The following is a 14581-nucleotide window of genomic DNA, read 5'->3' on the forward strand; positions in this document are numbered from 1 at the left end:
GGCAGCCTCGGCCACAGTGTATGAATGTGTGTGTGAATGGTGACTGCACTATGTAAAAGCGCTTTGAGTAGTTGTTAAGACTAGAAAAGCGCAATATAACAGTCCATTTACATTACCAAATCATCATTTCTGCTACTTTTTTTCAAATTGTTGCTGCTTAAACAGTATTGCTACTCTCTACTGTACAATCCACAACATTTCCACGTAAACCCACACAGTCGAAGTGCAGAATAACTCTCAATTAGGAGTCACCAATGTCGGGCAACAACTGTGGAGTGTTTTTATATATTAGTGTACACATTACGCTCTGCTTACTGTAAGTTCTGTCTCCAATCCATCAAAGATGTCCAAGAAACGTTGATTTCTATACGCCATGTATATATGTTAGTTGAGTTTGTGTGTGCACTGGTAGCATACCAATACTTTAAGAACATTTGTTGCTGTTTAGTTTTACATAATGAGTATGGGGTATGGCACAGTTTTATTGATAATTATTATAACATCCGCTGTCTTCCTTCCTTTTTAAATTTTTTTATGTAATGTTATGAAAGGCTGCAAATGTACAGCTTTCTCTCTCTTATACAGTGTTTGTAACATCACTCCTCACCCGTCTGTTTCAACCAAAAGCGTGATCCGACTGACAAAATAATTTTGTTTCCAAGCTACTCATGAGCGGTCAAAGACTTTAACTCTTTCATGTTGCGTCACCATATTCTGCATTCAGTGTGCATTGTCCTTTTTAGAAGGTTGTCAAGTAAAACTGGATTTTCCAACAGGAAAGAAACCAACGCACTGCAGAGACAACAGAAACACTTTTACCCAGTGTGTGTGTGTGTGTGTGTGTGTGTGTGTGTGTGTGGCGTGTGCGCGTGCGCGTTTGTGTGTTTTTAAGCAATTGTCAAGAAACACAATCCCATTAGAATGATGGCTGCTGTGTGTGTGTGTTTGTGTGTGTGTGCGTGTGGGGGGGGGGGGGCTTTTAAGATGGTTACTCCTTCAGACTGGCATTTTCAGAATAAATGGATTATGAAACATTTTGACATTTTGTTCTTGTTATGTTGTCCTTCTGTACAAATAGAACTGTGTGTGTGTGTGTGTGTGTGTGTGTGTGTGTGTGTGGTGGTGTTTTGGTGTTGGTCTCCCAGATCTCATTGATACATTAGAAGATGATGAAGTAGAAGGTCAGATTCTAAAGGCGGCTCCTGTCGTAGCTTAATTTCACTCCTGAAAAAACTATGGAGATTAGTCCCTGAACCTTTGCAGACACCCAGGCTCCACATGGAGCCAACCTGGAGATCTCTATGCTCACACACGCAAGTGCAATCACCTTTCCTAACTTTTCAACCTTTCTGAGCTTTTGTTCACATCCCTAAATTTATCACTCTCCTTCTCCATTCTTGTCACATAGTATTTAATTTATCCTGTTCTGTGTCATTTTTATTTCATTCCTTCCTCCAACCCTGTCCTTACATCCTCATTGCTCATACAGTAACTCCCTCTTAACTTCCCTTCCCATAACTTCACCCTGACTCTCTGTCACTCCTGATTCCCATTTTGCTATTTTTGCCTTGCCCCAAGATCGTCTTTTCTCCCTTTCTGTCTTTTCTTATTTCTTCCCTTTTCGTGTGTGTGTGTGTGTGTGTGTGTGTGTGTGTGTGTGTGTGTGTGTGGCAGAGTTTGAATATGGATGATTAATTCTTCTTAAAGTAAGAAAATGTTTTGCTTTAAAATCTGATCCCTTCTCTCCGTCTTGTCGTCTCTAGCTTATGTATAGATGTAATGCTTTATAGTTTGTTTAAAATTAAACCAGCATGTTTGTTTATTTTTTTACCATATCTTACCATTTACCATACATGCAAGCAACCAGAAATTGCTTATTTGATACTTTTATTTCTTCTAATATTATATTCATCTTGCTTCAGCCTGTTTTTTAAGTATTAAGTAAGTATTTCTTGTGTACTTACTTGTTTGTGTGTTTTTGTTTTTTTTGCTGTTATTGAAAAAATGCTGCTGCTTTAACAACAAATGTCCCCGTCGTGGGATGAATAAAGTATAATCTAATCTTTACGGGATTGCATTCGCACCTCTTTCCACTTAAATTTCAGAAATTAGTGGTTCACACCTACTTGCGCTGGCGCCTTTTTCTTACACTACAGACTCCATTTACACCTGACATTACTAAGCAATTTGTAACTGGATATGCTATTTGTATAAGGAAACATGCATATTAATTCAATGTTTAAATGCACACAGAATGCATTGTGATCTGAATGTGATGTGATCAGCCAGCCCACATGTGGAAGTAAAAGGAAAAAAGCTTTTAGTTAGTTAGTAAGTTACTAAGTCTCCCCTCGCAACAAGGGATTAGAAAAGGAATGACGCATCTCCATTATAAATAAACGTCCATGACTGACTGACTTAATCATAGAAACTGACCGAAGTGCTCACCACACTGTTTTCCTCCTCCAATCTGTATCCGCCTCTTTGTATGTCTGCGACTCAGATCCTCCTCCGTTGTACTACAAGGTCAAGGTAACTTTATTATCCCCGAGGGGCAATTGTTTGTACAGCCAGCAGACCGACATAAGGACAATACACACAATAATACAGCAAAACATGAGATGCCGACAGGATCTAAAACACAATAATAAATAAAACGCATACATTTTGTTGGAGTAGATGTGGGAGAGAGTGGGGAAGTTGATGCCTGCAATCTTGCTACATGTCCTGACGATACTCTCTTGTCGTTTTTTGACTACGCTCCAATTGCCTCCTTCATTACATCCATCCTGAGCTTACATGTAGCTGTGGCCTGATGATTAATAGTGAATCAACTCACACATATGCACATACACTCAAGACAGCTTTAGTCCATTTGTTCATTACATTGACCTGGGCTTTTTATAACCCGCTTTGACAGTAGATCTCTCTGATATCCAAGCCACCTCCGACTCCTCTGACTCTGTTCTCATCAATTATTGAACCGTTCCTCTTAACCAATCCAATTTGTAGGGGGCCTGTGGTTAACCTCCCCCAGTGGAATAGGCCATTTCTCTTCCAATGGTGACACGGGCAGAGATCTACAGATATATTCATTTATAATAAAAAAGGAGCAATATGTTTGAGAGAAAGCTCTGCCAATAGATTGAGGTATTTTTACTCCTTTCTAACTGTGGGAAAAGAAATGTTCAACAAAAAGGTGTCAGCATCAGGCTGATTACTAAATTTAAAGAATTTGCATCTAAATATAATTTTTAACCTCATTAAATTAAGTGTCCCAATTTAAGATATTTTTCCCAGCGTAACAAATCAGCGAATAATGGGCAAATACCTCACAGAAATCACTGATACAAAAAGTAATTTGTTTTAGCCTGAGTTAGATCTGAACTAAAGTTATAATCATAAAATATAGTCAAATATAGTCAATATAGTCGACTCAAAACCATATTTCAGTGCATTTTTATCAGTAATTATGTCTGTATATAATTTTTCACTGGTGGTGGTGAACTGTGCCATCCAAATGACCTAAAAGCCACCCTGTGTTTCAACTGGTCAAACACCTAAAGATGTAAATAGGCAAAGATAGTCCTCTGGGCTAATGTGTGCTAACTAATGTAGCCGAGGGTAATCTCAACCAGCGTGAACCACAACTCCAATATTAACTGCAGCACACACAGTATCACTTCTTCCATTTTTACCCTTCACGATAAAAGCCAAACTAAAATTTACTCAGAACATTTCACTCACAATATGCCAAGGTCATTTTTTTTTTTTCTGACACTACAAATAAAATAAAGCTGCCTAGATATGAAAAAAAGCCAGTAAATTGCTGTGACCTGTGAATTTTGACTGGGGAAGGTCTCTCTTCCTCGGGGCAGCTGCCTCTGTCTCAATCAGACTCACCCTGGGTTCGGTTTTGCACCGCCTGTACCCGTCACTGACATCTTCACAGAGCGGACAGGATGGCTTGACGTAACGTTAACGAAATGATTTGAATCCAAATATTCGACTTTTAGGGTGGAGCCCTATTAGCAACGTAACCATCTTTGCTGCGCCCTGCTGTTGTGTTTACTGCTGACTCACTTTTAATTTGCTTTACATCTGAAATGTTACTGCAGTTGTTTCAATAAAAAAAAAAAAATTATTGGCACATTCTTTGTATGACCTTGTAAACGTAAAATCCTTACAATCTTTGCTTTTGACGTTAAAAAGCCAAGGGGAATCTGCACTAGTGTCTGATAGCTTTTCTCTAGATGTCCTGCAGAACAAAATCAAAGACAGAAAGAGAATAAAAGGAATTTAAAAAAAAAAGAGTAAAGTAAAAGAACAACAAAGTGACCATCCAAGAGTGAATGGGAAAGCACAAGGGTAAGATACAATGCAGGACTACAACAGACAGCTGAGGACTGGGCTATTTGAATATTGATTGGTGTGGGTTATTTCAGGCCTGGGAATGCATTAGCGCTTTGGCAGCAGATCCAAAAAGGCTTTGGCTCTCCATCAGAATCTGAGCCACAATGGTGGCTTTAAAAAAAAAAATAAAAAAAAAATAATGGTTGTTTTCCAACCTTCTCTTCTTGTGTTGTTTTTTTCAGCGTGGGTCTCCATTGATAGGATAGCTTCTCATAATTGTGAGTGGGCTGTTGGCATTGGCATAGGGAGGAAGGTTTACGTTGAGCCTTAATTTCTGAGGTAAAAGATGGGCTGTGCTACAATGGGAAGATAATGAACAAAATGTTGCGGGTCTCTTGTGTTGCCATCACATGGGAGCTTTTGCTTTCCACAGTGCATGGACCACGGATGCAGCAGGTAACCATGACACCCTGGTTGCTAAGCAGCATGGGCATCATAAACAGATTCCTTACTCGTAAAAAGAATCACTTCTCATTTTCTCTTTCTCTCGCCCACTTTTCCACTCTGGGCAAACAAAATGTGAAAACTTTCATTCATGCATGCTTTAAACACTCTAGTAGCATTCATGTTCATTAAACTGTCCAAAAAGGATAAGAGCAAGAGCTTGAGCTTTTGAATAGAGCTCTTTTAAGTGTTGTGTTATGTAGTGGTGCATAATTACAGAGGAATCACTGAGCTCCAGTGTCTGGAAGTGCGTTATTAAAGCAACACTGGATGACATGCTGTTAGTCATTAGACACTGTTGTTAAAGTCCTAATCACAGAGTAGGCACACAGTCACACACACAAACAATCACACACACACACACAAGGATCACACGTTATTTTCGTACGATAAAGTGATAACAGTTTCCTGTCTCCAATTCCCCCATGAGTGCATATCCACTCAAACATCATATGCCATAATCAATTTCCATAATGTTTTATTTCCGATGGCATTCCGAAGAGAGCCCGTTATGCAATTAGTCACTAAACACAATGATGTCGTTTCAAAGCATACCTTTCATTGAAGTGCGGATTGAATGAACTTAAAATTCACATTCCATTTCAAAATTGCAGAACAAATAACATAAATTATCTACTCATGACAACACCTAAGGATTATTATTGACAGGTAATTTATACTGATGGTATCCCGGGCTACAGTGGGCCTCTCAGAGTAACTAGCTTGTTGCAGATTGATCTGAATGATTAATTTTGGTAGTATTTGAGGCACTGAAATATTACCTCCTTCAGTCAGAGACAAATTGCACAGTGAAGGGCACTATGTTACTATTGGAGCTCATACTCAATTATGGGATTGGGAAGTATTAATGGAACACACACAGAAATAAACTATACAAATTATGATTATTTTCAATGTTTTTCAAATGTATTCAAAAGACCGTCCATACATTGACAGTGCACTATATTACTTAAATCGCTATATATTAATCCTGTATTGTTTGATTATTTACATATTCATCATAGTCAGTTTCATTCATATTTATTTTGCAAAAATATTTGTACAATTCACTTATACAGTATAACGTATTGTGATTTATATATTTATATAGATTTATCAATGCCATCTCCCCAATTTATTTCATTTTTTTATTGATTTTATTCAAACCCTTCTTTTTCTGTTAGCCAGTCCTTGAGGTGTTGTAACATGTGACTTATCTTTTGTAATCATACGGAGCACTTACAGGCTGTCTTGCTAGGAGTGGTGCCGTCACATTTAAATTACGATCGGCTACGGCTGCCAAAATGGCAAACCCCTCAATGTGTCAATCATAGATCCTCAGTCGTAGCGCCTATATCTGCTGTAAGGCTCAGGTAGTCGTGCTTTTTAGTGGCTACTCTGCTGCCTTACATTTGCATGCAGAGTAGTATGAAACAAAAAAATGGTAACCTAAGCCAACAGTGTACACACAATAAATCACAAAAACGTAGGAATTAAAAAAAAAAAAAAATCTTTTTTTGGTGTGTTGTAATGTTGTGCAAACATAGTCTCAGTCTCCAAAAACTATTAATACATCTATATGTTGCAGAAAATGTTGAATCAGTGAGATGGATTTTGGCCACCAGTGACTCATTATTCACCACTTCCTAGAGTGGGTGTATGTGTGTGTATATCATGGGTCTGGCTGCTTTTGTCAGCCCAGCTGTCGCACACTCTGTGTCTCTGTGGCTCCAGCTTTGTGTTTGTCACCTCTGTTTTCTTACATGAAACGTATTGGACGTACAGTATATGCATACAAAGAGGGAGTGTACATTTTAAGAGTCTCTCTTATTATTTCTCTCTCTCCCTTTCTTTCTCTTTCTCTCTCTCTTTCTCTCTCTCTCTCTCTCTCCCCCTCTCTGTCATATTCAGTCCCATTCAGGCAAAGACAGTAGCAGCTGCGCTACAGAATACATGTGTCTCCGTGCGACATGGAAAATCATAGTTGACATTGTTTTGTTGACTTTTTTGTCTTTTAGAATTCAGAAATATATCTTTTTTTTCTTTGGTGGCTTGATATACTGTACGAACAACAGCTCAGGGGCATGAGCACTGAAACTGAAGCAAATTGGAGTGTGAAATGATTGTTGACAATACATTCACTCAAAACACTTACCAAAACACTATCTCACAGTTGAACTGGAAGCTAAAGGAGGCAGCATCAAACATCCATCCATCTCCGCTTATCCGGGGTTGGGTCGCGGGGGCAGCAGCTCGAGCAGGGACCCAAGACCACAATCAATCTTCTGATTATGTAATGATTACATTGACATACATTAAATCTGTGTGTCGTTATAGGTGTGTGTGTGTGCGGCATGTGCAGAATTGCCATGTTAACATTGCAGCCAGGTAGAGCTGTGATTGGACGTTGTTTGCTGCCAGCTGGCGCACAGATAGCATGCTCGACTGGAAGTGTAGCTGTCAAACCGGTAAACAGCAGTGGATAGCGAGACTAGCGCCAGTCTCTAACAGGTCCCTTCTTGCAAAGTTGGTAAGGGCTATTTCCTGTTTAAAATAGGAGGGTTGTAGTAAGTAGGGTTAACTCATTAACTTGCATGCACTTACTGTACTGTACAGTTGTTTTCTTACTTGTGCCAGTCTGCCTGTGGCTGAAAGTGCAAATGTATCACTCTCTTCCCCTGTTCTTTCTCACCACTCTCCTCCTGGCTCCCTACAGGCTGAGCAGGATAGATCTGACTAAAGTGCTGCCAGTCACAACAGCAGATGCTCATGTTTCCTCAGCTCTCCTGTCCCTATCTCCCAGCACATCAGTGAGATGGCAGGTGTGTGTGTGTGTGTTTGTCTGTGTGCGTGAGTGTGTGTTCTGTCATGGCAGGACTAGATGTCTTCTAATCAAACTGCCACGAACGTGTGTCAGAAAAGAAAGCGTGTGTGTTTACACAGGACATCTCTTGCTTACAAAATGCAAAATTAGACGAGTTGCAAAGCACATTGTTTTGAACCAATTACCCAGTGCTCTTAGATAGCTAACATAAAGGATGCCATTTTTGACAGCTGAGGTAGATTTGTGTATTGTACATGTACTGTATGTGTGTGAGAAAGCCAGTCAATATTATGGCTCATTTCTTTGAGCCCTCCCTCTCGCCATTCCTTCAACACTCCTTGGCATTTAGACATAAAGACTCATCTAAATTCAACAAATCTGTCCCATATTGTAACTTGAGTGCTGTGAATGATCACTTGAAAGCCAGTTACTCTCCCCCTTCCAATCATCATCATTTGTTGGTTCTGAAAACGGAGCTAGAGAGATAAGCGTACTTCTCTGTCTCCACTGGGTTCATATGTTTGTATTATAAACAAATAAACATATGGATCACTAATTTTTACATTCTTTCTCTTTAATTTTCTCATAAAAAATGGCTGTTGGACAAATGTCTGTGAATTAAATGTAACACCATTCTGCATTGATAAACCTACTTGTATTTGTATTTAATAGTACTTTTTGGCTCAATTTTATACATAAAATTATTTAGTTTATATTTATACATTTGATGTGAAAAGCTTTTCAGAAAACACATTTGTTGTAGCAAAGATAAATCCATTTGGATCTCCATGCAGTGACGTCAGTAGGTGATGCAAGGCATTACAGCGGAGTGGACGTGATTCATTTTCCCCAAACAGAAGACAAACACACACATGCACACACTCGTTCTATGTATGTGTGTGCATGCAGTGGATTAAGGGGGCATTTGTGTACAGTGGTCACTTGCAGCTTGTTAAACATGTTTTCCCACTTGCTCATTGTTTGCAATGCAGTCAAGTTTTCTCTGTTTTTTTGTTTTTTTTATACATATTATTTTTGGGGAATTGTTAGGTCTTTCATTGACAGGACAGCTGAATTAATGAAAGAGGAGAGAGAGAAGGGGAATGAAATGCAGCAAAGGGCCGCAGGTCGAAGTCCCTTATGTTTTATGTTAAATGTATCCAATTTCTCCTCACAGGAACTGAAACCACAGTTGGACTCTTTATTCTCATGCATCAAAGCATGAACCAGGCATACTATAGATCATCTTCGTTATCTGTTCTGTACCTCTGCAATATGCTCTCATTAGTCATTCTATAGTAGCTTGCTGATGTGAAAAAGCATTATGCCAGCTCATTAGCAAGTCCGTATATTTGTTGGCTTATTTATTCTCATTACTTACAGCAGTTTCTATTGATAGGCTGGAGTTTGTTTCCAAATTTGGAATTGGGCATCCCGACATTGTGGATTTGTGTTGCATCTTACATGCGTTCATGTGACACTTCAAGATGTGAAACTTGTGAAATGCTGCAAATCTGACACCACTTAAAGGTGTGGCAAGACCATGCTGCGAGACTGACTTTAACATGGAAGAAGAGGAATAAACTGCAACTGCTGTTGACCTTTGAATCTTTGACCTGTTGGTCTGCTGCAGAGATCCTCATTGACCAATGCCTGATCCTCTTGTGTTTGTTTGTGTGTGTGTGTGTGTGTGTGTGTGTATAAACATATTCTTTGTAAATCTTCAACATCATTACCTAAAAGAACCAAGGAGGCCTGTCTTGTTGCACGATCCAAATTTTCTGTGAAACTTGCGATGTTCAGAGTGTAACATTAGCTTGCTAGGTTCCCGTTGCTGTTCCTAGAATCAACTGGAGTTTACAGCGTATACTCAAAGAAAGTAGAAGTGTGGCAAACAAATCACTCTGCCCAAGTAGCCAAAGTAGCAGCGCTTTGCCTTTCTGAGAATATAGTTTCCAGTTAGTGTGTGGTTAGAATATGGCTGTGTCTCATGTGACCTTGTTATTTGTACACCCTGTGACTATACAAATCACAACATGTAAATAAGAACATGTTGGGGTTATTCGGTCTCTTATTGGGAGCAGTAGCTAGTTGGAACCAGTTACCTGCATGATCTTTGCTAGGCTAAGCCAATGCTGGGGGACAGTCAGACAGAGATACTGCAAGCATGGAGATGAGAAGGGTATGTATCGACTTGTCTAACTCTGGGGGGTACGGTGAAAGTCCCACTTTCACGCTTTGCTTTCCTTCCTTAACCACACAGACACACATATCTCTATTTCAGCTTTGCTTCTTTGCTAGCCGCGAGGCCTACTGTCTGTGACAGTTGCTGCTACATTTCTCCCCTAATTTGACACAACTGAGTGGTTGTCAAGGTAATAGTGTTTCTGACCACAAGAGTGCCAGCCCCCGGCGTGGATTATGGGGCGGCATGGTGTACAGGCACAACGGGTAAATTGAAGCAAGATCTGCAGGAGGGAGTTTTCATTATTACAATTTTGCCTCAGTGCCAATTGATTATGCATTAAGGGGGGGGGGGGTATCTTTGTGGGGGAATGAAGGAGCACTGTTGCTTTAGAAATGTCCATTTTACGAACGACCAAATGTTTGCAGTCACTTTAGATGATTTATGTTTTTTTTCCTTTGGTGTTTTCTCAACCACCAGGCTGTTAATCACATGGATTACGCATATTTTGTCTTATTGTGAGGGTACAATGATATCAGCCAAGTGGTTTTACGATTTGTAGTGCTTTTTGATGGGTAATTCCAAAATTGCAAACAAAGACAAATGCACAGTTTGTGTCATGTTTCAGTTCTGATGTTGTGCCCAAGCACTGCGACTAATAGCCCAGTCTGCGATTCACAGTCAGACTTGGCACTGCCTCTGTGATTCTTGGGACTGTCTCATTTAATTTCACCGCAAAAATTAATATAATAATTCATTGTTTCAACCCCCTCCTCCTCCTCTCATTTCATAAATTAATTAACTGCTTTGCCCCCATCAAGTCTCTGCTCTTTCTGTGTGACTTGAAACCCATAGTCCCATACACTTAAGCGGGAAGAGCAGGATTTGATATTTCCCAGGGGAAATTAGTAGTACAGTGCATTTCTGGATCAGGTACAGATTAAAAGCTGGGCCCATTATAAACCCATTAACCCAGTCATTAGGACAAAATCTGGGAAAAAAATGGATTAGGTGGGTGTCTAATTTTAGCACAACATTGTGTCACACAGCTAGCACTTATTCATGCCTGCAGATGCTAATAGGAAATTAGGTATTTTCCCATGAACATGCACTGTTGCTGCATTAGCAGTACCCTCCTTGAACTATCATAGGGTTAAATGTTTTCACATGTAATGAATTCACATGTAGTTCTGATATTTAATTATCTATATTTTCTGGTCATGGCTTTTCAAATCACTAAATCAGCTAACGTAAAAGTTGTCGACCTTGGACAAAGTGCTAGTTGTGGCCAAAGCTATTATTTATGATGTTGACAGTAATGTAGCTTGTGGTCCAAAAGTCATATTAAATATTATCTAACGTTCTGTATTCCCCTCTCCTTCTACACTCTCCTCCTTCCTCTGTGTTCTCTTAGAGGCTGGCAACAGAAGCAGAAAGGTTTCAAATGGAGCACGAGTGGAGGGACAACAGTGAGGTGAGTGAGCAGCTGGAGCCTGATCTGATATGTTCATTAACACTGGCTGCATTACAACACAGGTCAAGTGGTGCCGTGAACTCCAGGAGAGGAGTGGGGGGGAGAGACATGTTATTCATGATCCAGTATGATTGTAATAATTGGATGGCAAATCTCATTTCAGTGACAGTAGTGCTGTAATGACTATACCAAATTGAATTTCATTATTTTATATTGTAGGCAGAAACAACTTGCATGCTTGTGATGAGCAGACACACGCACTGCTTACTCCAATATTGCCCATTAATCATAGTGATAAGAAAACGTTAGGGAATGTACCAAACATAATATGAACACATTATTATTTTACCCATGTAATTACTTTGCCCGATTTCTGGTCCATTGAATGCAGTGCCCCGTTCCTCAGTGGTAGTAAAGAATTACAATGCAGATCTCTCAGCTTCTCTGTGTTTTAGCTCTGACCATTTCATAATTAATGCAAATTGCAAATTTCCTGCCCTTGCTTTGCAATCAGAAAAGCCTCACGCTCTTGGCAGCCATTTAACAAATGATATCGTGTTTACATACTGTGGCGGAAGAACTTCAAAGAAATTTAAAAAAAACTCTTGAGTGTTATTTGACAATCCTTAATGATCTTTTCTATTAAAAAATCCCATTATTCATTGTCTTGCATGCTGCGATGCACTGAGAAAACAGGGAAGGAAATGCGTTCATTTATTGCTATATTACTCACTCAGTTTGATATTACTTGGGCCCTGGATGCTTGGCTAGTTAATGTAATTCATTTTTTTGGTTAATGTTGCAAGGATTTCTGCAAAACCTGAATCAATTGAACAATTCCCCAGTATTGTAAATAGGCATAGTGGGTGATATAGGGACTGAATACTAAGAACATAAAGTCATGTTCTCTGGTACACTAGCTGTGTAGTTTTGCTATAGATATGCCCGAAGCTCAGTGCTCTGTACAAATGTAGTAAATTCATCCTGATATGTCCTCTGTTTGAACCTGTTGTTTCTGAGTATGTACTAAGGCATTTAGTGGTTTCAGAGCTTTGTATTATTTTGATAGAGATAAGAGCTTTGCAAGGCTTGTCGCCTCTACAGTTGACAGATATGAATCTCATCACCGGACAGCTCAAGCAATTGTTGTTATTGTTATATTAGAAAGAGAATGTGATGGTGTTGTATGTGTAACCACAGCTGTAGTGTAACATCAGACAGTGCTCTGCCTCTTTTGCTCAGCCCTGCATGAACCTGTGTGTACTTTAATTGAACACAGAGCATATGTGTCTTTTTGTGTACTGTATCAGCCTTTAGCATCGGCCAAACGTCTAATGTGAGCACCCGTTATGTTTCTACAAAAGAAACATTGCATACAGAAATGATTTTAACTCGGGATGTGGGCATCTTCTGTGGGATTTTATATGTTCTGTTTCTTCTATACAAAGCCATTTATTTAATATGCAATGCAAGCCTCTACAAAACCATTATAACCAATACTGATGCCACCTTGGCTTTGACACATGTACATATTTAAAAGAAAATATTGTAAATCTCAATATGTGCTTGAAAATGTGTTCATTACAGTTGCCACCAGTTTCAAGTAAAATATTGGACACAAAGCTAAAAAGCAATTTTATATATACTGCAATCACTTGAAATAACTTGATGCACAAAGTAGGCCTTCTCAAACATGTATACATATTGGATGGATTTGTATCATAATAAATAATTTGAAATACCAACTGGAGCATGTATGTGTGTTTATGTGCATGCGTCTGTTCTCTGTCACCTCTGATAACTGGGACACTACTACTGGGCACCTCTCCCTGCTGAGTTTAAACACTTAAAAGCCGTGACAACTGTGTGCCTGCTCAGTGTAATATATTGCCTTTGGCCCTATTTACACTTGTTATTAGAATACAGAATGTATCCAGCTTCTCTAAACAAGTCAATTTGATTACATTGTTTGTGTTAAATTCTTCAGATTGGTACATCTTGCATTTTGATTTACTCTCAGGTTTATGTAAGAGTGGGTTTGAAGGTGGCACTGTCAAATACAAATATTGCATATATCATTAAATGTGATACTTCACAACCCGTATTAACTTTCATATGAGAAGAAAAAGGGCATTTTTATGACTCCATTAACAGAATAGTGTTTGGTGCTGCTGTGAATGTGAGAGAAAAGCACCATAACTTTTTTTCAGTGAGTGGATTGCCTATTGAATGAGTCATTAGGTTTTTACAAATGTAGACAAGAACTGCAGTTACACCTGTCAGAGATTGGATTGCAATATCTTAACAAGTATATTCTAGAAGATAGATGTAGATGTCAAACACCCATCACAAGATGCCACATAAGTAATAGCATAAATCATTTATTTCTTTCTTAAACCTTCCCCCGCCTACATGCCTTTCTCCATCTTTCACACATCAAGTGTTCTTGCGAGTCGTAGCCTCACCTGAAGGGTGCGGGGGGTGTGACCTCAGTGTTATGGTCACTGCTTACCCCCAATTTCCACAGGATGCGTAACGGCTGCGGATTGGCTCCGCTGCGTGACGGCTCCTCGCTCCGCCGTCCATCAATACCCACCAGGTCCAGTTATTTGTTGCAGGAACAGCTACGGCCATTACTGACAGCTGAAGTTGCGAGGACCCACGAGATCTCGCAAATTCATGTAGAATAGAACCACAAAAACAACAACAGTTTGTTTCCATCCAGAGGAATAGAGAGGAAACAACTCTCTGCTGTTTTTTCAAGGTGTAGTGCAGGGAAATATGATCCGCCGTGAGCACGTTCTTGTGCTGAATTGCTAACACCCAATTTCCGCAGGATGCAGAACTGTGTCGGAGTCATTAGGTTTCCATTAAAGTCAATGTGTGTACTTCCACTGACTGCGGAACAGCTGCGTCCTGACTCCATCCCAGTTCCGACAATCCGCAGCCTTCCGGAGTAGATACGCAGAGCTTCTATTTTTGCCGGACGCCGAAGAGCTCAGCAAGAATTCAGCACACGGCAAATAGAGCGGGACAGGAGGTCGAGCACAGAAACAAAATAAAACATCTGAGTAGTAAAATACTCAGGGCAGATCATATTTCCCTGCACTACACCTTAAAAAAACAGCATAGAATTGTTACCCCTCTACTCCTCTGGATGGAAACAAACTGATGTTGTTTTTGTGGTTCTATTCTACGTGAATTTGCGAGATCTCGTGGGTCCTCGAGACTTCAGCTGTCA

The 14581-nt window shown here is 39.7% G+C and overlaps 1 protein-coding gene across 6 annotated transcripts in view; it reads left to right on the forward strand.

Annotated features, from left to right (window-relative positions):
* The window catches only part of LOC116673091 (voltage-dependent calcium channel subunit alpha-2/delta-1), a gene marked incomplete at its 5' end in the record, with an annotated part of 91254 nt that overhangs the window by 28815 nt on the left and 47858 nt on the right, over positions 1–14581 (forward strand). For all 6 annotated transcript variants that reach the window (XM_032505203.1, XM_032505204.1, XM_032505205.1 and 3 more), the window contains 1 exon segment: positions 11281–11340. In XM_032505203.1, the coding sequence (XP_032361094.1) occupies positions 11281–11340 (60 nt within the window).

This window comes from Etheostoma spectabile, chromosome 23, assembly GCF_008692095.1.
Source record: "Etheostoma spectabile isolate EspeVRDwgs_2016 chromosome 23, UIUC_Espe_1.0, whole genome shotgun sequence".
NCBI lineage: Eukaryota > Metazoa > Chordata > Actinopteri > Perciformes > Percidae > Etheostoma > Etheostoma spectabile.